The 22,910-nt window shown below is 40.1% G+C and overlaps 6 protein-coding genes across 22 annotated transcripts in view; 4 read left to right on the top strand and 2 right to left on the bottom strand.

Annotated features, from left to right (window-relative positions):
* Nucleotides 1-1,013: 1,013 nt before the first annotated feature.
* On the bottom strand, nt 1,014-3,236 carry zgc:153981 (dual specificity protein phosphatase family protein). Its single transcript, XM_044214385.1, has 3 exons — nt 2,154-3,236; nt 1,747-1,964; nt 1,014-1,666 (listed from the first exon to the last, which is right to left on the bottom strand). The coding sequence occupies exons 1-3, from the start codon at nt 2,276-2,278 to the stop codon at nt 1,455-1,457; spliced, it is 555 nt and encodes a 184-aa protein (XP_044070320.1). The 5' UTR covers nt 2,279-3,236; the 3' UTR covers nt 1,014-1,454.
* Nucleotides 2,713-3,781, bottom strand: si:ch211-223p8.8 (dual specificity protein phosphatase 13A family protein). The gene is made up of 3 exons (XM_044214383.1): nt 3,327-3,781; nt 3,022-3,236; nt 2,713-2,921 (listed from the first exon to the last, which is right to left on the bottom strand). Exons 1-3 carry the CDS (start codon nt 3,572-3,574, stop codon nt 2,713-2,715), a joined length of 672 nt encoding a protein of 223 aa, XP_044070318.1. The 5' UTR covers nt 3,575-3,781.
* Nucleotides 3,782-3,931: 150 nt separating this feature from the next.
* Nucleotides 3,932-9,667, top strand: LOC122884438 (sphingomyelin synthase-related protein 1-like). 8 transcript variants are annotated; one of them, XM_044214380.1, is made up of 8 exons: nt 3,934-4,067; nt 4,382-4,560; nt 4,809-4,879; nt 6,772-7,386; nt 7,510-7,605; nt 7,747-7,864; nt 8,025-8,175; nt 9,297-9,667. In XM_044214380.1, exons 4-8 carry the CDS (start codon nt 6,776-6,778, stop codon nt 9,599-9,601), a joined length of 1,281 nt encoding a protein of 426 aa, XP_044070315.1. In that variant the 5' UTR covers nt 3,934-4,067; nt 4,382-4,560; nt 4,809-4,879; nt 6,772-6,775; the 3' UTR covers nt 9,602-9,667. The 8 variants fall into 8 exon arrangements, with proteins under 8 accessions (XP_044070311.1, XP_044070315.1, XP_044070314.1 ...); XM_044214379.1 differs by lacking the exon at nt 4,809-4,879; XM_044214378.1 differs by lacking the exon at nt 4,382-4,560 and having other exon boundaries at nt 3,940-4,067.
* Nucleotides 9,668-10,191: 524 nt separating this feature from the next.
* Nucleotides 10,192-14,243, top strand: si:ch73-288o11.4 (beta-microseminoprotein). Its single transcript, XM_044214386.1, has 4 exons — nt 10,192-11,579; nt 12,439-12,544; nt 12,763-12,865; nt 13,930-14,243. Exons 1-4 carry the CDS (start codon nt 11,577-11,579, stop codon nt 14,048-14,050), a joined length of 333 nt encoding a protein of 110 aa, XP_044070321.1. The 5' UTR covers nt 10,192-11,576; the 3' UTR covers nt 14,051-14,243.
* An 89-nt stretch (nt 14,244-14,332) lies between these two features.
* On the top strand, nt 14,333-20,053 carry npy4r (neuropeptide Y receptor Y4). The gene is made up of 2 exons (XM_044214373.1): nt 14,333-14,565; nt 17,418-20,053. The coding sequence occupies exon 2, from the start codon at nt 17,488-17,490 to the stop codon at nt 18,838-18,840; it is 1,353 nt and encodes a 450-aa protein (XP_044070308.1). The 5' UTR covers nt 14,333-14,565; nt 17,418-17,487; the 3' UTR covers nt 18,841-20,053.
* An 802-nt stretch (nt 20,054-20,855) lies between these two features.
* The window catches only part of mcph1 (microcephalin 1), a 35,477-nt gene continuing 33,422 nt past the window's right edge, over nt 20,856-22,910 (top strand). For all 10 annotated transcript variants that reach the window (XR_006379885.1, XR_006379884.1, XR_006379886.1 and 7 more), the window contains exons 1-3: nt 20,856-21,011; nt 21,938-21,999; nt 22,094-22,185. Coding sequence is in view for 7 of the 10 variants with exons in the window: in XM_044214369.1 (XP_044070304.1) it covers nt 21,966-21,999; nt 22,094-22,185 (126 nt within the window). In the remaining 3 variants the exon portion in view is untranslated. The remainder of the gene's footprint in view (nt 21,012-21,937; nt 22,000-22,093; nt 22,186-22,910) is intronic.

Genomic DNA, 22,910 nt, shown 5'->3' with positions numbered 1-22,910 from the left:
TCCTTTAGATGACTGTGCAGTGACACATCATGACGTGACATCAGCTACAGGTTGAAAGAAATCTTCAAGCCACATTTCTTTTGTTATGAGTTTGAATTCATTTAAAATCCAATAAATGCCATTATTTTCTATTGCAATCCATTCTTTTTTGTCATAATATACAGTATTATCTCACTTTGTTTTGTCATCAATTTAAAATAATGTCTATTATTTAGTTACTGTATTTATATGCCCCTTGTTTGTAATGCGTCCACATTGAAATCCATTTAGAAAGCTGAGATTATTCGCCTCATCAAATGTAATTTTTGATCTAATCTATTGCTTGTTTTTATCAGAATGGTAATGATTTGACTGAAACAAAAAACTGTCATGGTTTTGGGTCTTGGGTTTTGTTATTTACTGTTTTATTTTGCAGTGTGCTGCCTCATGAGTCTTGTGTAGTTTTACTTCCTGTCTTTGATTGCTTTTCCCGACATTTTTTATTATTTTTATTTGCCTGGCGCTGATTAGTTTCACCTGTGTCTCGTTTTCTCCCCTCACCTGAGTGTATTTAAGTCTCTGTACTTCCTGTGGTCTGTGTCAGTTAGTCTTGGTTCATGTGTGTTGTGGTCAGCCATTTTCCTTGTGTTTGTGCCTAGTGTTTTGGTTTACTACCTCTGTTTTGCGACTATGTTACATGGATTTTGGATTTTCATCCTCCTCCCTATTGGATTTGTTTGCCTGTTTTGGACTGCTTTCTGGTTTTGACCTTTTACCTGCCTCACCATTCTGTAAGCGTTTGTACATTGACTTTACTCATTAAATTATTGAACTGCACCTCTTCTGCCTACGGTGTCTGCATTTGGGTCCAATCCCTCGTCTTCCCTGTGTACCCTGTATGGCAAGTGTGACAAAAACAAACTCTGGTTTAAGGGATTATGGAAGAATAACAAGGTACCTTATCAAGCACATTGTTCAAAGTTATGTCTTGTTAAAGTGTAATATGCATCATTCAAAACATATTTAAACATGTAGTTTACCACTCATTTTATATCCAGCCAGCCAAAATATTTCAATAAAATATCTTAAAATGTCTTTAATGGACATTCATTCATAAAGCTGTATTTACAAAGCATGTGGACATGTCTGACAACACTGACAGGGAACATTTGAATACAGTTTGAATATGAAAAAACAAACCTCAAAATAAACAAATAAACAAACCAAGAAATATGACACTGTACTTTGATATTTACAATATTTTACAACATATGCTTGATGCTGTACCCAGAAGTTAAACTTAATAAAAACATGGAATTTAACTGTCACTCCACTGTTTACCACCATCAAACTCACACCTAACTACATCATACACATTCTTATAGAAAATCATTACGTGTTCATACTGATTAGAGTGGAGTGTAACACATGGAAAGAGAGCGAGGTCTTGAGGCGACTAATGGCTGAGAGGGATGCTATAGAAGAGGACACAACCTCCGTTTGAGTGTCAGCTGTTCATCCAGCTTGAGGAGGAGGGACAGGAAATTCTGGTTGGGGTAAATGGCTCTTTTTTGGACGACACGCCTCAGAGCATCTCTCAGAGAGAGACGCTGCCGCAGCATCAAGTAAGCCAGGACCAAAGTGGCCGATCGACTCATGCCCATGATGCAATGCACCAGCACTTTTCCTGTAGAGCAGGATGGAGAATGTAAAAGAAATGTACAAAATGATTGATGGGACAACGGGTGTCACATTCATATACCGTACCGTCTTTGCTCTTCAAGGCTTTATGTATGAAGTCAGCTGCAGGTTTGAAGAACTGACTGAGGTCAAAGTGGTCTGAATCTTCTGCTGGGATGCCAAAGTAAACGCAGGTGTTCCCGTAAAAACTCTGGTCACCAATGCTGCCCTGCTTGGAGTGCGCTGCATTCAGAACATGAGTGATGCCAAGCTTATGTAATTTCTTTCTATTCTGTGCTACAGCCCTGGAAAACACACAAAAGAAGCCAAACACAGGGAATAAAGAGGAAACATGTGAAACACTATCATGGAATTATATCAAGATGAACTTACACAGGTTCTGTACTTTAAAAGGATAACAAAGCTGATCAATTTCTCTCTTGCAGAGCTCATGAAGGTTTCATTTTTCCCTGCAACAGACATAAGACACTCACACATTTCCTATGTACAGGTTGGGCCACACTTCATCCACTGGCGTGAGCTCCAGTGCGCAGGAATCCAAGATGAGCTCTACTTCTTTAATAAGCACCAGGTCCTGTGGCTGGTTGCTCCCTGACATTCTCCCTGGACATAGAGTGTTCCTCCAACAGACCCCAATACTGCTCCTGCTGTCTGTGTCCACTGTCCCTTCACCCCCAGAGTCTGCAGCTCAGTGAGAGACACGAGCAGGTGGTTGTTTGAATGCCGCTTGGCTCCAAAATTAGCTCTCTGTGTTCAGTGAGTTCCCTCTGACTGGATGTAGAGTTATTTAATGTTGCTGTTGCATTGATTGGTCTTTTCACTGATGCCAGTGGTCTGGGGGGAAAAGACAGGGACTCTCTCTGTCACCACTAAGGTCACATCAGGAGAGGACGGGGGGGGGGTGGACACAGCTGAACTGTTTAGTGTGTACATACAGTAAATGGTACAAATGGAGACAGTCTTGCATGGTGTAAATGACTAATAGAGGACAATTCTATGGATATATTATGTAGGGTTGTTCCTTGCTTTGTTTTATTTCGTTTCATTCAACCCTTCGTCCTGCAGTTTTCGGTCCAGGGCTATAAGCTGTCGCAGGAAGCCTCTGTTTGGGAAAATCCAGCGTTTCTGCTGCACACAGTGTGTAGAGGACAGAAGACTGAGGTGGTGGTGAATCATCAGGTACGCTAGGACCAAAGCAGCCGAGCGACTCACACCCACAGCACAGTGCACAAATACCTTTCCTGGAAATCATAAAAGACACAAACAAAGAAACAGGAAATACAGGTAACCCCACAGTAACTGTTTCTATGTAGTGTCACCATATGTGGCAGCTTACGGTACCTCCTGACGTCAAAGCCTGGTGAATGAACTCAGCAGCAGGGTAGAAAAAAGGTGAAAGGTCAAATGTTGGCAGGTCGTTGGCTGGGACTCCGTAGTATTTCACAGTGGTGCCATAAAAATCATCACTGCCCTTACAGCACAGTTTTCCATGCGCTGCATTCAGCACATGAGTGATGCCCAGCTGCCAGAGCCTGAGCTTGTCGTGCGACATAAACCTGACACAAATACCACATTTTATTTATGCATAAATAACAATTCAGACACACATACTGTATGTGAACTTTAATAAGGCACGGGATACTCACATGTCTCCCAGATACAGGTTCGGCCACACCTCATCTCCGTGGCGACAGGAGCGTGGCGCTGAATGTAAAACCTCCTCTAGCTCCTGAAGAGACGGGATCTCCCACGTCCTCTTTGAATCCTCTGTCCGACATGTGTACCTTATCTTCTCCTCTTCTGGGTCTGTGTCGCTGACATTTCTCTGCTCAAGATCTCGTGTATCACATCTCACCTCAGAAGCAGCACCTGTGATTGGTTTTATGTCAGCCATTTCTAAGTTTAGAGGGTGTAAACTATTCTGTTATTCCCCTAAAACTAAATCATGTCTGTTGCCTTTGCTTTGGTTGCTGACTGTCTCTGACTGTCAAAAACAGGTGGTGCAGTTTGGCACAGACCCTCAGTCAAACGCTCAGTCATGGAAATGTTTTAATAATAACATTATTACTGGTTTGAAAACCACTGCTTGTGGTTGTTTTGTCAAATTAAAACCAAATAGTCCACGAAATCTACTTTTTGGGGGATTCTAGAGAAACTCAACCTGTAAACAGATCCTAGTTTTTCCTAAATGTGGCCAGCAGATGTCAGTGTGGTTTAAATAGCAGCCCTGCATGAGGCCACCAGCTCTTCTTTACTGGTGTTCATTGTTGTCTCTTCCTGTTTGGTGTTGCCTAGTTGTCAGAAGCATGTTGGACTTGAACTACTCCTATCAGTTGAGACGCAGAAAGACAGCTCATCTACAATCTCTGACAGCACAGTGATTTTTGGTAAGAGAGGCAACTACTGTTTAATATAATCTTTTAAAGTAAGCTTGAAGTGTACTTTCTGTCACTTGTTTGTTCTCCTTTGACCATGCCCCCTTCTACTTTTTGCTTACGTTAAGAAAATCATGTTTAAACTTTTTCACACCATCATAAACATATTTAGAGTTTATCTCATGTTGAAATGTTGTAGTCTGTCGTGGCATTGTTGCCCTGTGGTGAACAGACTATGAGCCCTTTGTCAAATTGTCTCTCTCTCTCTCTCTCTCTCTCTCTCACACACACACACACACACACACACACACACACACACACTGAAGGGCTTTCTCTCTCTCTCAGCTGTGTGTCACTGCGACTCACTGTAAGCCAGCCAAACAAGCTGACATGGCACTTATGAATCCCCAAGTAAAGCCTCAGGCAGAGATGTTGCCAGTAAAATCCAGAGGCTAGTTAAAAATAACTTATTTCTCTCTGAGGGAACGAAGCAGCAGCTACCCAGGTGAGTAAGGTTTCAGACACAGAAGTATTTGATATTGATCAGTTGATTAGCTGAATCTGATAGTTATTGTTCTGTATGGATCATTCACTGGCAGCCAGCCATCATATGATCTGCGTTACTGATGGCTTACAACAAACTTTAGTTGGTGTGATGATCATTGGGAGCTTTCATTACCAACCTAAGCTTATTCTAAATTCCTGCTATTTTTGAAACAACATGTTGGTATCAATAATGTGATGTCATTTTAGGTGTGACTGGTCATCTAATGTGGGAATGACTAGAGAAACTTTCATTCATCATTTCACTTGAATACATTCAAGTAAGTTGCAAAAAGGTGTTTCCCTTAGATCTAATTCAACCTTTAAGACTAGAATACGATGTTTAAGCTGTATGATGATATTATAATATTCAAATTTCAGCTTATAGTTTGGTCCTGTATCACAATATTGACAGTATTTTGAATAGAGCTGAAACAGTTAATTGATTAGTAGACTAACAAAAAGTTATTTTTAAAGCAAAAATACTATTAATTAATATTAATAATTATTTTCATTATCAACTAATCTGTTGATTATTTTATGATCATTGTCAGAAAATAATGAAAAATGTCAGTGTCCTGGTCCAAGGTCTTGTTGTCTTGTCAATATCTTGTTTGGTCTGACCAACAGTCCAAAGTCGAAAGATATTCAGTTTACTATAAGACAACAAAAAGTAAATTCTCACATTGGAAAACCTCAAATATTTGACATTTATTCTCAAAAAAGGGTTTAATCATTGATCAAAATAGTTGACAATTAATGTTTTGTCCATCTACTAACTAATTATTCAACTAATCCTTTCAGCTCTAGGGAGGATTTGCTGCTTTTCTTGTTTTACATTATGGAAAACTGAATATTTTTGGAAATATTGGAAATTTAAAGCAATTTAAAGATGTCACCTTGGGCTCCAGGAAATAGTGATGGGATTTTTTCACAATTTTACAGACCAAATGAATAATTGATTAATTGAGAAAATAATCATTAGTTGCAGCCCTAAAATTTAAGTAATTCCCAGATCCAGTAAGTAATCACAGATGAGACTTATTCTGTAATCCTGCTCACACAATTACTGTAACTGTTTAAATACTAACCAGCTATGAAAATACTGGCTCCTTTATGTATCAGCATTTATTGATATCTCACCAAAGTGGTACTCTTTAATGAGTCTAATACCTCCCTAAAAACCTAGCGCTGTCTCAGACATTACTGAAAACTGAAAGCTGCTTAGTTGGGTAATTTTAAGTCTGTATCTGCTGCCCAATCAGCACGTGGGCTATAGCTCACATTCAACAGTTAACAGCAGTACAGTACAGTCATGTTGGTTGAACCTTGCAGACCTTTGGGAGCAGTGGGGAGGACAGGGTGAGCAGCACTGTGGTAAGCTTATCAGAGGGTCAAAGAGTAAAAATGAGAAATACACAGAGCTAAGAAGAGTGTGTTATCAGTATCTGAGTCTGTCTGTGGGAGAGCTGACTTACTCTGCTTGTTTTGTGTAAACCCTGGATGGTTAGTGGTTTTTATTATGAAATGACACCTATGGAACAGAAAGGATGGTCACACTCAGTAAGGTTGAATTCCTGTTTGTTTGTTTTGGTTTGACACATAAAACACAAGCTTGCTTTATGTGGAATAATCGACTAATCGTTTTATATATCTATATATCTATATTATTTTATACCTTTGGGTTTTAGGACTGTTGAATGAAGACATCAGTTTGGGCTCTGGGAAATTGGGATGGGCATTTTGACCATTTTTTGTCAGTTTATAGAATAAATGATTATTAATCAGTTAGTTTAAAAATAACTGACAGTCCAATCAATAATGAATGAATTAGTTAATTATTAATTTGTTGCAGCCTGTTGAAGAAATAATTCAAATCCTTTGTAGATATTTGCTGTTGTGGTGTGTTTAGTCGCATACTAGTTTAGAGTGAGCTTGAAGACATACAGAGTGGCTCTGAGTAAGTAAGACAGAACAAATGACAGTGCAGCTCATTTTAGTAGAGTAGGGCAAGTGGTTGTGATCAATAACATGCAAATTGAATAGTAATGAGTGAGTTTCGTGCAGTTTTGCATTCAAACAATAGGACTGACTGGAGAAAGAAGTACTCAATTATCAAAAGTTAATTATCAAGCCCTACGTGAGTTAACACTGCATGTGTCTGTATCTCTAGTGGCATGGCACCGTCAGAGGACAGTGTGACTGCCTGGAGCTGTAAGCAGGTGGCCCAGTGGCTGCAGGAAGAAGGTTTCGGGGAGTATGTGGAGCTATTTTGCACCCAGCACCGCCTGGACGGCCCCAGCCTGCTGGCTCTGACTGAGGCTGACCTGCGCGGGCCTCCGCTGGGCCTCACTGTGCTGGGAGACATCAAGAGGCTGACCATAGCCCTCCGCCGGCTCCAGAGACAGAACCAGGCCCAGCTGGAGGAGCTGGGTCTCCGGCCTACAGCTGCGCTCTCGCTGGCTGCCACAGGGGTCGAATGGAGCTGCGACGGAGCCGACAGGAGGTATAACGGAGGTGATCGCTCGTGTAACGGGACTGAGCTTCGGCTGAGGAACGGTGATAGATCTGGATACGGTTCAGGAGCGGCGCTGTGTCATGCACACTCCAACGGGAGGTGTAGGGAGCACCTGGCTGGCAGATTGGACCCAGAGGTGTGGAAGACAGTCATCAGCTCCTTATATGTCTTTTCTGTGTTTGGATTCACATCTTTTGTCATGGTCATCGTACATGAGCGAGTCCCGGACACAAGGACATACCCACCACTGCCTGACATATTTCTGGACAGGTATAAATGCATGTATCCAATGCAAGTTGAGCAACTATAGTTGCATACATGTACATAGTTCATGTACACATTCTCCTGCACTCGTATCTAATCACTGATAAACTTGTTTTTGTACTCTGACAGTGTTCCTAGAATCCCTTGGGCTTTTGCAATGGCTGAAGCCTGTGGCCTCATCCTGTGTTACATGTTTCTGTTGATCCTGCTCCTTCACAAACACAGGTAGTCCCCCAGTTCCAGCTATTCCCATCAATAATACACTGCGTTATAATAACATGCGCAAAGAGATCACACTAAAATACATGGTGTTTGTAATGAAGAGCTGGGCAGGGAATGAATCGTGAATGTTTGTTTCTATTTCAGGTCCATTCTCTTCAGGCGACTGTGCTCTTTGATGGGCACTGTATTTCTGCTTCGTTGTTGCACCATGTTTGTCACCTCACTCTCTGTGCCTGGGCAGCACCTGAAGTGTGCCAGTAAGGTGGGAAGCACACATGAGATTATGAGCAGATTAGATAGGGTTTGCCATTTTCAGGTCTGGAGTGGCCAGTAATTCTTGTTACTGTTGGCAGTGTTACAGTGTTATTCCTGACTCAGCATTATGATAACTGATGAATAGACTGGCATCTTTTGTTCCCCAGACGTACGGTGATACCTTGGGAAAGATACAGAGGGCACTAGCGATCTGGAGTGGATTTGGGATGACTCTGACAGGCGTCCAAACGTGTGGAGACTACATGTTCAGTGGACACACTGTTGTCATCACAATGCTCAACTTTTTTGTGACTGAATGTGAGTGGTAATACTTTGGTTTGCCTTCACCCACAAAATGTATGACTTTAGAGTATGTTTGACCTTTGATCAAGGATAAAACTCTCTCTATATTTTTCTTATTGTCAACCAACCCCATGAAAAGATCAAAACCAGTCCATCTCTTAGTACTTTCTGACTTCCCTCCCTTGTCAGTAGCTCTCAGTCACAAGCCCACTGGTTCCTATTGAAGAAATCTTTAAAAATTGGTCACAAATGTATAGTTACATTTTTTTAAAGGCTCAGTAATTTCCATAAACAGCTGTGCACTGTAGTTTTTAGCATCCGTTACTCAAACAGGAGTAAATAGTGCATTTGTGACTATTTCCAGCTGCAGATTAATACACATTTGCTGTACTAAGGAATATTTACAGCAGCAGGACGGTGTATGTAGGATCGATTCAGAATAAACAGTGCTCATGTTCGTCATAACAGTGAAGCTCTATGGCACAAAGGAATAAGCTGTATCAGACTTTGGATACGCTGTAATTTTTTGCAAGCGCTACTCAAACAGAAATAAATAGCTCTTTTGATTGGGACTACTTTCAGCTGTGGATTAGTACACATTGCTGTTTGTAAGTCAGTATTTAAAGCAGCATGACAGTGTAGGGATTGAATCAATAAATAAATTAAGTGCTAATGTTCAGCTTCCATGTTTATGCTATATAGGCAGCTATAGGTAAGTAGACTCAGGAGGTAGCGTGGGTCGTCCACTAATTTCTGGGTTGGCGGTTCGATCCCCGGCTCCTCCTGTCCACATGTCGAAGTGTGCTTTGGCAAGACACTGAACCTCAAGTTGCTCCTGATGGACAGGCCAGCACCTTGCATGGCAGCTCCGTAACCATCGGTGTGTGTGAGTGTGAGTGTGTGTGAATGGGTGAATGAGAGGCAAATTGTAAAGCACTTTGTCCGTTAAGGTAGAAAAGCGCTATATAAGTGCAGTCCATTTACAATTACCATATATCAGGCTTTGGCTACACAAGTAATACTTGTTAGTAGGATTAATTCACTGTTGGTTTTGGTTTTTTCATGGGATTTGTTGACAATATGAAAATTATAGAATATCACTAGATTTATCCTTTAATGACTCCTTTCATTTGCAGACACTCCACGAACCTGGAATCTGATTCACACTATCTCCTGGGTGTTAAACCTGTTTGGGATTTTCTTCATTCTGGCGGCTCACGAGCACTACTCCATCGATGTGTTCATCGCCTTCTACATCACTACCCGCCTCTTCCTCTACTATCACACGTTAGCCAACACCCGTGCCTACCAGCATAGCCGGAGGGCGCGCATCTGGTTCCCCATGTTCTCCTTCTTTGAGTGCAATGTGAATGGACCTGTCCCCAACCAGTATCACTGGCCCTTCAACAAACCTGCCTTCATGAAAACTCTGATTGGATAGAGTATACTTTCAAAGGTCAGCGGCTGCAATGTGAGTGGACTGTAATATTAAAGAGAATGAAACTTTTTACTTGAGATGCTGCTTCTTATCTTTCGATGGTTCTAAGTTTATTACGTGGGAGTTTTTCCCCTCATATGTTTTGTCAACTATACCCATGTTCAAAGGAATACTTTGACATTTTGGGACATATGCTCATTTGCTTTCTTGCGAAAACTTGGATGAGAAGATAGATACCACTCTCAACTCTGTCTGTTAAATACGGACTGGAAACGGGGGGAATCAACTAGGCTGGTTCTGTTTAAGGGTAAAAAATCCGCCTACAGAACCATCACCGCTAAGGCTCACTAATTAAAATTAGTTTAATCTGTACAAAAAATTAAGTGTAAAAATGACCATTTGTGATTACAAGACTGCTGGAAGTCTGCTCCCAGCCAAGAAGTAGTCCGTCACATAACATCCTATAACACTTTACATTTCAGTTTTTGTACAAAATAACTTTGTACAAATTAGTGAGCTTTAGAGCTGCTGGTAGGTGGATTTTTACCTTTGGACAGAGCCAAGCTAGCTGTTTCCCCCTGTTTCCAGTCATGCTAAGCTAAGCTAACCAGCTGCTGGCGGTAGCTTCATATTTAGCATACAGTTATGAGAGTGTTGTTGATCTTCTCATCTAATGCTTACCAAGAAAGCGAATAAGTGTATTTCCTAAAATGTTGAACAATTCCTTTAAATTTAATTGCACACTGTCAAGTAAAACAAAGAAATGTGGTTTATTATGGGCCCTAAATGCTGCTGGCACAGATCATTTACTTGGAGATTTATTTGCCTTTTTAAAATATCACTTCCTTCATTCATGTTCCACTTTGGAGATGTTTAAGGTTTGGGTTGTTAGTCTCACTCAGCATTTGCAGTAGAGAACTGATCAGGCTCCACACAGCTGGTTGATATACTGTAGTTGTCACTTTTTTGGGAGTTGTCATGTTGTTTTGCTGCCAAGAGATTTGACACCTGTTTGGTAACTATTACCAAAGGAGCAATCATTTCTTTTGATGTGCAACAGGAAAAACACTTCCTGTTCTCTACTGAAAGAGCTCTGTTTCAGTCACTGTTTTTGTTGTTTGTTTTTCATTTACACTTTATAAAGTGAACTCTACAGCTTTGTTGTATTTTATAATATCACCATTGGGACAGCATAGCATCCTACGTTCACAGGTAAACTCAACCAAATATCTGAACATCTATTTGTAATGTTCAATTTTGCCAATCATCCCTTAGTATGATTATTTCTTCATCCTAATTTGATACTGTGTTATGGTGTTCTATTTTTTACAGATTGTTAATTATGTAATGAGTGTAGACTAGTATGGAGCTGGATTTTGTTGAAGCTTTATTGTCCAGAGTGTTCCTCTGTTGCACAGTACAGGACTCTTTGTTATTACAGCTGTTGAAAAGCAGCTGGATGACTAAGTAATAGAAGTATAATGTTTACTATGTCATGGTTGATCCAAACTATATCTCTTTATTAATTGTTTACAATTTGTGGCTTTATTTGCAATGCAAGTAATCCATCTCTGCCTTTTGGCTCAGCAATAAAAGTTTACAGATAAGGGAAACAGTTTTTATATTTCAGACTGACTGTTTCCTTTGCTGCTTTTTCACTAATATGTTTCTTTTTGCATTTGTTGAATAAAGTGGATTATAAACATTATTAGAAATCCAGCTTTCTTGAGAGTTAGTAGAAAGAACATACAGTATCTATCATTGGTAAAAATGCCATGACTCAGCGAGGTGTGTCTTTAATTTTGCGATATCATCACAACCTACACACCTGCTGCTCTTCCCCACCTTAAAACAAATATGTGATAAGTAACATCACTATGCAAATATTATATGTAAACATATGCATGGGTGCACACCTTAATATAAAGCCCTCATTAGAGATTTCTCACACACATCAGCTTCCACATCACATCTGAGGATGGTACGTATTTTACACTTTATAATTAGCGAAGCTATTAACGTGTAACTTGGGAATAAAGAAACTGTCTTTCTGTAGATTATGCTCTTGAATTGGTGTTGAACTTTTTTTATATGCAATATAAATTTACATATGGATAGATAAATTAGACTTTCACTGCTGTCAGAGTGTACTTTATATTTTACAGCTGAAATTTAAGTAAAATTGGAGTGCATTGTTTAGATTAACAATTACCTTCAAATTATTGCAGGATTCAATTTTAGGCCCACCACCAATATTATCGTTAATATTTCTATAGGTCTAATAGTAGTAGTGGTGGTGGAGGTAAAAGATAAATCAGCAAGTAAAACCAAAAACATAGAAATGGTATAGTAAATACTGTCAATGGTCAATGTCAATTCCTTCACATAATGATTAAGATTATTACATAATCGCAAATTGTGCAGATAAGATGTAAATAATTTTTATCTATAATAATTTATCTTCTGCAGACTAAATGAAATCAATCTTATTTTACATACATAAAGTTGCAGACAAAACGTCTTTTGCATTGAAGTTTAAACACAAAAGTTGCCTTTTGTATAACACTGGATCATTTGAAATGATGATAATACATCTAAAAATACATGAAAATAGCTACAATGTGAAAACCTACTGGCACTAACAGTAAAAACAAATGTTTTAGTCTCTTTTAAATAATAGGACTGGCTGTCATTTGCATGACCATTATGATACAAAAATGGCATGAATTAAACCTACCCACTTCCTGTCAATGTTTAGAAGATCGATGTTGGATTAAGTGCATAGATATACGGAGACTATAAAACAGGTGTTTACAGGTGTCTTTTACTTACTCTTTCAGGCTTCTCTCCATGTGTTTGTTTGTCTGCTGGGACTAGTTGTCCTCTGTCACTCTCACTGCTTCTTTCAGAAATTAGCGATCAAAGATTTGAATAACACTCCAACAGGTGAGTCGACATGATTACAATTAGAAGAGATACAATACAGCAGCAGTGTAACAGCAGAGCTGTTGGACAAATGAGCATTTAGTCCTTCTTTGTCCATCCAGCTGTTGTGTGCTATGCACACATCGACACACACTCACACACAATTAGTCACTGCCACACATTTATCAGAGCTTGATAAGAGGCTCTTCTGAACTGCGGTTTTATTTCTTTACGTGTAGGGTGTGTGGATGAGGATGGAAAGGAGCATGATTTTGGCTCTGAATGGGTGAGAAACTGCATGCAGTGCTCTTGTACGATGGAGGGCATGAGCTGCTGTAGCAGGTAAGATTTTCATGCTTTGATTTATTACATTACACCTTTTCATTTCAAACAATCCTCTTTAAGGGACTGTTTGAAATTTATTAGGGTAGGGAGGGGGGCTTAACCTTATGTTCTGCTTTTTAAAAAAAGCATGCTCCTTAGCATCATCAACATTTTATTTGGAAACTCCCCTTGACCTAGAAAAATAAACTGACCCCACCCTCCCCCACTATCTTAAAATAATATTTATATGTATGAGATTAGATTATATGGCTATCATAACGCCTGACACACATGAGCAGGTGTGTTTTGAAACAGCAGCTAGAGACTCAGGGTGGACTGTTTCCTGCAGACAGCTGAGCCAAAGATCATACAGTTAAACATCCAAACACAAGTTTATTACTGTGGGAAAATGGTTAAATGCTCATGCATAGAGGGACACAGCTGTGTGAGGCGTGTGTGGTCAAATTGCCGTGGATTGAAAAACACGTGTGAACTGATCATTTTGATTCCACACTGTAACTACAAACTGTAATTGTAACCTCCAAAACGTAATGTTACAAACGCCAGCAGTTAGTAAAACATGGTGGCAACAAGTGATGCTAAGGTGGGTTATATTATTGCCTAACTTTACATGAGACATGTATTCGTACTGTTTCTGTTTACTGTAATTAACCAGGGAGCACCAAGCTAGGGAAATAATGAGAAATAACGTTCAATCTGTAACAAACAAAATAAATGTGTATTCTGTGTTGCACCAAACTGACATATTGGTTCTATTAGCTACTAGTTGATTGTGAAGGGGAAAATGAAACTCTGCATATGGCAAAGTGCACCTTTATGACCCATCTCTTGCAAGGGAAGTCTGAAACAAAAAACACATTTTAGGTGAAAAATAAATAAATAAAACACCCTCCCCTGCTCTCCCACAAGCAAAGATAAAAATGACATTATCCTTCCCCTTTTCTGACCCCCTCCCATCCCTAATAATTTGTTTACAGTCCCTAATTTGTGCAAAACCATTTTTAGAAGACCATTTGATTTCTCTTTTCATTTTAGGGTAATTCTTTCTTTTTGTCTCTCAGGATCCCCAGTGCAAACACAGTAGACATTCCTGAGGAGTGTGAGCTGGATGTGAATATGGAGGCCTGCTCTTTCAAGGTTGTGCTGAAGTCAGACAAGACAAAAGAGTGTAACCCTTTGTGAACGCACTACAAAGTGACCTCTACTTGTTAGGGACAACTGAAGTCCGAACTGGCAATTGGTCTTTTTATGTTTCATATTTTAAATGTATAAATACAGTAAATGACCAATAAACAAAGACTAATCAGCCTTTCTCTTTGTCTTACTTGTCATGTTTAAAATTTCACTGACAATAAAGGTAAAACCTTAAACCTGCTCCAACTCTATTTCTTCTTGCCCACTCTATGTCTCTGTAGAAGCACTTACAGCAGGTGTCATTTTCAGGATGTAATTGAATGAATCCACCACTGTGTGACAGCAGAGCTCAGTGCTCGGAGGGTCTCTGGCACCCAAAGGGCTCTAACAGCCCAATAATAGGGGTGCTTCCCTCGCCCGCTTTCTCTGACAGAAACGTTCTGGGTGTTGTGATGTTCAGCTCCTTCTCCAGCTCTCATCTCTGTGGATTCACACCTGTGCAGAGCACCATTTTCTCTGTCATCTTGGCATCACGGAGATACTCCACACAGCCAGCCCACCACGTGAGTGCTTAGTTTTTTTTACACACAATAATCATCTATTATGCACTATAATGATCTTTGTCAAGGAAAGTCGATGTATATTTTATTTAATTACTCATAAAATGTATCCTGAGTTGTTTCTCCACTGTCAGCTTGTAGCTTAGTGTCCACAGATATGCAGGTGTACTGTATGTCTCTCCCATTGTAAATGTTTTTGAATGATGCATTCAAACAATAGCAGTCTACAGAAGGCATTTCTGAGCATCTGCATCCAATTTCAGCAGGAAAACTGGAAAATAACAGGAAAACAGGCAAAACATGTACTGTGTAGAAATTTGGAGAAAACCCATCTCATGCCAGTATTCGTAGTGATAATGTCTTGGGAGATGTCACCCACAGCAGAGAAAAACGAGGCTTAGGTCATAAGGTTGAGCACACTACAGTGCCTGCTGCCTGTTATCCTGCTCCTCCACATGCAGGAAGGCAGAAGGAAAAGGAAATTGTTTCTGAATAGTCCTATTGACTGAGCATGTATCTGGAAATACTGCTTTGGTGTTTTGTTTTGTTTTTTGTGCAAAATGAATTCACAATGACGGATTCCAGGAAGTGGTAATATTCACTGGTGGTCTGGTGTAAAGCTGTAATAAAAAGGGGATTTATAAAAATATAATAAGAGAAAAGCAACACTAGCAATGCAGTAAGCATCTTTTAAGATACACATTTTACATGAATATATAGTGACAGCACAGAGGGTAATTTAGAGGTTGGACGTCTTTCTTCTATTGTTTATCTGTCAAGCACATATGTGCAAGCTGTCTCCATGCGATTTTCATTTTTATTTACACTAAAATTGTCAAATTCCTTACAATATATAAAGCACTTGAAATCATACCTACATACCTTTAAATTCTAGTCAAACTCATGAAGTTTCCAAACGTTAAAAAAATATTTTACAAGGAAACTTGTATGAAATGTAATGGTGCAGTCATGAAAAAACACCACCTTAATGGCATGATGTTGCTTCAGAGAATCTTTGGCACATAGAGAATATGTGAAATTGTCATGCAGTGTAACACATCTAAAGCTACTACAGAAGACATTCAAGTGAAACACTGATGACAATGTAGGTAAAAACGTGAATAAACTGCTCTCAGAAAAATATAAAAGAGAGAACCAAGGTATATTTGGTTCAAGGAAAATGACATTCAGCCATTCTCTCATTTCTCTGTCAGAGAACACTGTTTTCTCAGAGATGAAGGACACTTCACTGAGGCAGAAAAGAAGAATATGATGGACAGAGCAGTGCCAGGTCACAATGTTCCTTATCCTGCAGAGATTTTGCTCTGGAGGGGGACGATCACACTGATTACTTGCTGGGTGTGCATCCTACAGTGTCACATCATTGTAACATGACATGTTCAAATTTGCCTATTAATGGCACATTTTTCCCTTTTTCCTGCTGGTGTTTATGGCTCCCCCTCTCTTTTACAGTTGTTTGTTACACCTGCTTACTGGTGACATTACAGTTGCCTTTCTTCCCTGAACAAAGGATGATCAATGCTGTGCCACCCTGCCTGCAGCTCACTCAACACACTGACAGAGTAGGTTAGTGATGATGCGGTGTGAAGTGACTGATAGCTAAGTGTGTGTACCGTTAATGGAAAATGACAGCCTCATTTTCTTTGCAACTCTGGTTTTCACAGCACATGGCAGAGGTTTCAGGGGAGAGAGCTAGAATCCATTTTTAGGATTCTGACAATGTCATGCCCTTTCACTTCGACTTAATACATAATTTATTGTGTACTTTTATTGTGTACTCTTTGCTCAAATGTATGCATAGTAATTTTATTGTCATTAAGCTATTATGTTCAGTCTTGAAACCTGACTGGAGGATTCATTTGTGGGAGGAGAACTGACAAGTCTGAGATCTTAAAATGGGTAAGGAAGAGGGGTGATTGTTGAGACCATGAACTGAAACTACTCTGTGCAACTGCAGTATTGCTCAATACAAAATGCTGAAACTATAGCAAAACAATTACCTTGTGTAATTATAATCACCTTGGGTACCTTATATCCATTCCCTCTATCAGTATAGACTGTGTAAAGAGTATAAAGAGTTTCTCATAATCTATTATTGTGGTTTGTGATGTTCTTAAGTGTAAAAAAAAAAGTAAACATGACTCGACCTAAGTACAGCCACATGTTAGTAGCTGTACTTAGGTCAGCTAACATCAGCATGGCAACATGCTCACAATGACAATACTAACATGCTGATATTCACCATCTTAGTTTGCACATTAGCATGATAACATTTGCTAATTAGTGCAAAACACAGCTGAGTACAGCTGAGGCTGATGGGAATGTCATTAGTTGACATTTCACTAAAAGCCACAAATGTGAACCTCATGGTGGTGCTAGAGGAAAAGTCAGGGGATCTCCAAAGTCAGTAGTATTCATCCTCTGGGCACCTTGAATGTCTTTGCAAAATGTTATGGCAATCCATTAAACAGTTGTTGAGATATTTCAGTCTGAACCAAAGTGGTGGACCGACTGACCGACAGACAAACTGACATTGCCATCCATAGAGCCATGCCACTAGCATGGCTTAAAATAGAGCATAAGGGCATGTTTTAATGACAATGCTTTCGTGAACCTAATCTCACAGGGACTAAAATAGAAAAAAAAGTCCTCACACGTAACACCTCTCCTAGGCTTTATTCCTCCTCAGCCACAGGATCCACTGCCTGCCTTTCTCAGAACAACAGTATCACTTCTACATGAACAGATCCTTTGACCTATAAGAGCGATTGCTTTGCAAGTGAATACTGTTTCTTTCTGTCTCCCTCTGTGTATTCTCTCTCTCTTTGTCTCAGATGCATGTTTTCAGAGGGGTGGGATGGACAGTTTGAGCCTGGTGGCCGGTGACACTGAAGTCCTGGTGAGATGTCCTTGAGTGGCAACACGAGCCAGTCTTCTCCATCAACGACAGCTCTGCCTTTGCCCTTCAATGGCTCCACGTCTCCACATTCCCTACCATGGGAGGAGGGAAGAACCAGTCGTGAGTCTCTGCAGGAGTGGTTGGAGAATAAAACCCAGCTCCTCTCAGACCTCGCTGTTCTCGGGCATGATGAGCAGTGCCCTATGTCAGCTGTCCTCACAGCGTGTCTAGTAGTGTGGTACAGTATTACAATGGTGCTGGGGCTGGTGGGGAACATCGGCCTTATCTGCATCATCACCCGTCGCAGAGAAAAAGTCAATGTCACCAGCATTTTCATCTGCAACCTGTCATTCTCTGACATTCTGGTGTGTGTCTTCTGCCTCCCCTTCACCGTCATATACACGCTAATGGACCATTGGGTGTTTGGGTCGCTGTTGTGCCGGTTGGTGCCGTTCATCCAGTGTGTGTGTGTGACCGTGTCCGCGCTGTCTCTGGTGTTTATCGCTCTGGAAAGACATCAGCTCATCATTAACCCCTCTGGGTGGAAACCAAGCATTCCTCAGGCCTACATTGCGCTTGTTCTCATTTGGATTCTGGCCTGCCTCACCTCCTCGCCTTTCTTGGCCTTTCAGCTCCTCACAAATGAGCCGTATACCAATGTAATCCTCCCCCAGTCTCCACTCCATCACCAAGCCTCTTCTCAGGCTTATCTCAATGCATCTCCACCTCAACCTGTGACCTATACATACAAAAACTCATCTGGGCTTCCAAATTCATACCGCACCCTCTTTTCTTATGTCCCCACCTCTCCACATATGGAGGCCTGTCTGGAGCACTGGCCATCCCAGCAACATAGGCTCGCTTACACCACATGGCTCCTGCTATTCCAGTACTGCGGTCCACTATTGTTGGTCTTGCTCTGTTATGTTAGAGTTTTTGTGCGTCTTCGCCACCGCAAAGACATGCTGGACCGCGCCAGGACCCCAGAGAGCCAGTGCATGACCCACAGCCGCCGAATCAACATCATGCTGGTTGCCCTCATAACAGCCTTTGGTCTTTGCTGGCTGCCGCTCACCGTCTTCAACGTGGTGTCAGACTGGAACCAGGAGGCTCTGCCCATCTGCCACCACAACCTGCTGTTCTCCCTCTGCCACCTGCTGGCCATGTCCTCCACCTGCATCAACCCCATCATCTACGGCTTCCTCAACTCCAACTTTCGGCAGGAGGTTAGAGAAGTGCTCCTGCACTGCCGCTGCAGCCCACTAGAAGAAGAGTGTGAGCATTTCCCCATGTCCACTGTGCACATGGAAGTGTCCCGCACCTCTGTGCCTCTCAACTGCAGGAGCAACTCTGTTTGACTTTGATGTCACAACCTAAAGGATACCGCTGTTGTAGGATGTAGTCAAATAAACTGTACAGTTGTAGGACTAAATTCTGCTGTTTGTTCTAATAACAGTGCAACATTTTTGTCAGTGGTTTAAAGTGAAGTGCGCAGTACAATGTTGGTTTATCTTATTCTGAAGTAGCTGCGAATTATATAAAGAGTGTTGATGTAAAAAAAAAACAGTTTCAAAAGAATGTTTTAAACTAATCTGTTGCTGTGTCCCAATTAGATGCATCATACTAATTGTATACAGTATGCACTATATACTATTGATTACAGTATACTGCTTTTTTGCAGTAAGTACACAAGAAATCAACATATTTACCATTTTAAGCCAACAGGAAATGATCCAATTTGTGCCCTTTTGGGCTGTGAGAGCTACTGCCAATTAAATTTGTTAAAAAAATAAACAAGCAAAATGTTGTTGGAACCATAGTCACAATGTAAGCTGCATAGTGTGATGCTATCAACATACAGAGGAGTGACAAGTTGAAGGCGAGGTATGCGACTTTAATCCAATGCACGTAAAAAAAAATTCAAATATCTCCTTACCGTCCGCTAGCTGTCTGTTCTGTGTGAGCACTGAAAAAAACTCTGGTGTTTGTACACAGCCCTGGCTCTGTAAATGGGAAATAAACAAGCCACACAGCACTATTCCAGCCATGATTTGTGTGTCAGGTACCGTTAAATGACTTGCCCACGGACATTCAGCTTACTTTCTAGTTTGCCAAGAACGTTAGTTCCATTACTTGCTGTGTTGTTGTTCACTCTATATCATGGTATTTTTCATGGTATTGGATTTCTTCCATACCCCACCTTTGAGGGAAAAACCTGAATAAACGAAGACTTGTGGTGGACCAACAAACTACTAAGAGACTTTCCTTTTATGTTGGCTTTTCACTTAATTTGTCATGGAACTGTATGTTGTACCGAAAAGAAGCAGATGCATTTTGTGATAAACTAGACATACATGTTGAATAATTTATTTTATGAATGTAGTGCTGCTGTTGTGTTTATTACATTTTTATATGACTTCTTTTGTATTTATGGCAATTGTGCTGTGAAAGAAAAACACAAGGTGTATTTTGTTTTGTGATTAATGTGACTTATAGAGATAACAGTTTATAACATTGTTAAATTATAAATTTGCTTTAGACAGGTTTAATAAACATAGAAATAACATCAAATGTGTTTACACGTGCCTTTTAATGGATGTTAAAATGTATATTAAAATGTGTTAGTCTACCATTTTGGTACAGGGAAGGGTGGTTATGGAGATGCATTAAGTTCTCAAATGTCTACTTTGACCTGTATACATGTAGTTGTCTATCTACTTAATCCAAATGTTTGCTTATGACCTTGGCATGTATGTGTGAGACTGTACCCCAATGTAGTCATGTATACATGCCTGGTTTAATAATCAAAGTAGTGCGACCACCATATGCTGTATATTTTATTAGAGAAACCAGATTTTTTAACCACTACCTCAAATGCCTTGTTCTCTTTCCTGTATTAAACAATATAAGATACAAATTGTTGTCTTTGCTGCATGGCAAAAAAACACAACATAACAAAATAGAATTAATGAATGCTTTGTAAGATTGGATAAAGTTTGTCTTGCAAATTTATGTAGCTATCCAACCTGTAAAGGCTGCCAAATGCATGTTGCATATTGAATATTGTTTGCCTTGTCTGAAGCTGTGTCTGCAAGGACAATGAGATATCTTAAGAAGTAGGTACTAAAAACTTTTGGAATGTTTTTGAGATTAGGTAATGACAAGGACTACAAATGAACACCAGGCTGTGTCTGATGCTTCATAACAGTACATTTAGTCATTTTTACAGAGTAATGTAGTTGTCAGTCAAGAGAGACAGAAAAAGTTACAATAATACTTCTAAAAGGCTAATTCGTTCACTGACACGAAAGGTCGAGGTTTGAAGTACACTTCCCAGGGCCCTTCTCAGGGACGCTACCACGTTCCCTTGCCATCACTTCTGGGTTGCAAGTGACGTTTGTTACCTATCAGCCAATGATGGCCCCTTTGTCCCAGAATGCATTGCATCACAAACTGCACGCGCGAACTATGTACACTGTAGTCAGGTATTGTTGGAAACTGCGCTATTTAAACATCGCTGCCGCATAAAGTAAGTGTACTGCAATTACTAAAACATACTGCTTGATATCAGCATTCATGTCTTTGTACTGCTAATAGTCAAAAACGCGTGTAGTGCGTATGTCAGCATATTAAGGAAGTATTAACCCAAGTTAGCCACACCAGCATAATGCTAAGAATCACCAAGTTAGGTAGTTAGCTCGCTAATTTAGCAGCAAAACGTAGCGTAAACTAACGGTAAACTAACATCAACAGTAGCGTTATTAGCTAGGTAATATACATTTATTGATGTAAGTTGAAGTCACTAGTATTTGACCAAAAATGTGTGCCTTAAATATTGTACGTTACACAGTAACTAACCTTATATATCTATAAGGTTACCCATATGTTTCATAACATTCCTGGATTCACAATTAACGTAGCTAGCTTGGTGGGTTAGTTAGCAAACAGTTAACGTTGACACTACTCTTCGCGTTACTGTCACTGGATTTACAATAGACCACAGTACAGTATTTGACACATGTAACGTTAGCTGCACAGCTTTAACTTACATCAGAAGCCTGCGTCTTTGTTTTTCTCCATCTCATATGCTCATGATATAACCTTAGAAAAATATTACTGTATTACTATTTTTGCCTGATGGTCAGACAATGTCAGCAGTGTTAGGACATCACTTTGGGCTGTGCTAACTTATGGGTATTGTTATTAATTTCTACACTTGTAAGACTAACTAATACTCAATAATCAAAAATATAGTTGCAGCCCTGATCTTGACACTGATTGACTGTCAGATTTCAGTTTTTTGGTTTTTGTCACTGATTGGTTTAGCCGACATGATGGACCCTCAAGTGATTTCATATCTTGCGTTATTAAAAAGGGATCACAGCAAGTAAAATTCATGTGGATGGTAAAAAGCTGATCTTCCATCTCAAAAATGTCTTCATTGGTTTCGTGTAGGTGAATCTCGGAGCTGAAGAGGCCAGTAATGACAACAAGCAACAGCTGTTCAGTTCTTAAAGGTAATGTACATCATCTTAGTTTTACTGCAGTTACCCTAGGCTGAACTTTATGGCTTATGATTTAAGTGTATGACTCTGTTCAATATGTCTGCAGATGTCATTGCCTTTGTTGATGTGTGGTCATCAGACAAAACAGCAAACTATTCGAAACCATTTGTTCAGCAGCTGCAGGAAATGGGAGCTCAGGTGAGACCACATGGCACATAAATATATATATACAATGTTGTAAAAAAGTGTTTGCCCCCTTCCTGATTTCTTATTTTTTTTGCATGTTTGTCACACTTTAATGTTTCAGATCATCAAGCAAAAAGATAACACAAGTAAACACAAAATGCAATTTTTAAATGAAGGTTGTTATTATTAAGGGAAAACAAAATCCAAACCTACATGGTCCTGTGTGAAATAGTGATTGCCCCCTAAACCTAATAACTGGTTGGGTCACCTTTAGCAGCAACAGCTGCAATTAAGCATTTGCGATAACTTGCAATGAGTCTTTTACAGCGCTGTGGAGGAATTTTGGCCCACTCATCTTTGCAGAAGTGTTGTAATTCAGCCACATTGGAGGGTTTTCGAGCAGGAACTGCCATTTTAAGGTCATGCCACAGCATCTCAATAGGATTCAGGTCAGAACTTTGACTAGACCACTCCAAAGTCTTCATTTTGTTCTTCTTCAGCCATTCAGAGGTGGACTTGCTGGTGTGTTTTGGATCATTATCCTGCTGCAGAACTCAAGTTCGCTTCAGCTTGAGGTCACGGACAGATGGCCGGACTTTCTACTTAAGGAGTTTTTGGTAGACAGCAGAATTCATGGTTCCATTTATCACAGCAAGTCTTCCAGGTCCTGAAGCAGCAAAACAGCCCCAGACCATCACACTACCACCACCATATTTTACTGTTAGTATGATGTTCTT

Source organism: Siniperca chuatsi, linkage group LG11 (genome assembly GCF_020085105.1).
Source record: "Siniperca chuatsi isolate FFG_IHB_CAS linkage group LG11, ASM2008510v1, whole genome shotgun sequence".
Classification (NCBI taxonomy): Eukaryota; Metazoa; Chordata; class Actinopteri; order Centrarchiformes; family Sinipercidae; genus Siniperca; species Siniperca chuatsi.
This window is presented reverse-complemented; position numbering and strand designations above follow the sequence as displayed.

What these genes read in the sequence shown, in the direction of transcription:
- npy4r (XM_044214373.1), top strand. Translation starts at nt 17,488, where the DNA reads ATGTCCTTGAGTGGCAACACGAGCCAGTCTTCTCCATCAACGACAGCT.
- si:ch211-223p8.8 (XM_044214383.1), bottom strand. Translation starts at nt 3,574, where the DNA reads ATGGCTGACATAAAACCAATCACAGGTGCTGCTTCTGAGGTGAGATGT. An exon ending in AACCTGTATCTGGGAGACAT is followed by an intron (nt 3,237 to 3,326) that starts GTGAGTATCCCG and finishes TATTTGTGTCAG; the next exon opens with GTTTATGTCGCACGACAAGC. An exon ending in CCAGGCTTTGACGTCAGGAG is followed by an intron (nt 2,922 to 3,021) that starts GTACCGTAAGCT and finishes TATGATTTCCAG; the next exon opens with GAAAGGTATTTGTGCACTGT.
- LOC122884438 (XM_044214375.1), top strand. Translation starts at nt 6,102, where the DNA reads ATGGTTAGTGGTTTTTATTATGAAATGACACCTATGGAACAGAAAGGA. An exon ending in CCTGACATATTTCTGGACAG is followed by an intron (nt 7,387 to 7,509) that starts GTATAAATGCAT and finishes GTACTCTGACAG; the next exon opens with TGTTCCTAGAATCCCTTGGG. An exon ending in ACCTGAAGTGTGCCAGTAAG is followed by an intron (nt 7,865 to 8,024) that starts GTGGGAAGCACA and finishes TTTGTTCCCCAG; the next exon opens with ACGTACGGTGATACCTTGGG.
- si:ch73-288o11.4 (XM_044214386.1), top strand. An exon ending in TTTGAATAACACTCCAACAG is followed by an intron (nt 12,545 to 12,762) that starts GTGAGTCGACAT and finishes CTTTACGTGTAG; the next exon opens with GGTGTGTGGATGAGGATGGA. An exon ending in GGCATGAGCTGCTGTAGCAG is followed by an intron (nt 12,866 to 13,929) that starts GTAAGATTTTCA and finishes TTTGTCTCTCAG; the next exon opens with GATCCCCAGTGCAAACACAG.
- zgc:153981 (XM_044214385.1), bottom strand. Translation starts at nt 2,278, where the DNA reads ATGTCAGGGAGCAACCAGCCACAGGACCTGGTGCTTATTAAAGAAGTA. An exon ending in AACCTGTACATAGGAAATGT is followed by an intron (nt 1,965 to 2,153) that starts GTGAGTGTCTTA and finishes TGTGTTTTCCAG; the next exon opens with GGCTGTAGCACAGAATAGAA. An exon ending in AGCCTTGAAGAGCAAAGACG is followed by an intron (nt 1,667 to 1,746) that starts GTACGGTATATG and finishes CCTGCTCTACAG; the next exon opens with GAAAAGTGCTGGTGCATTGC.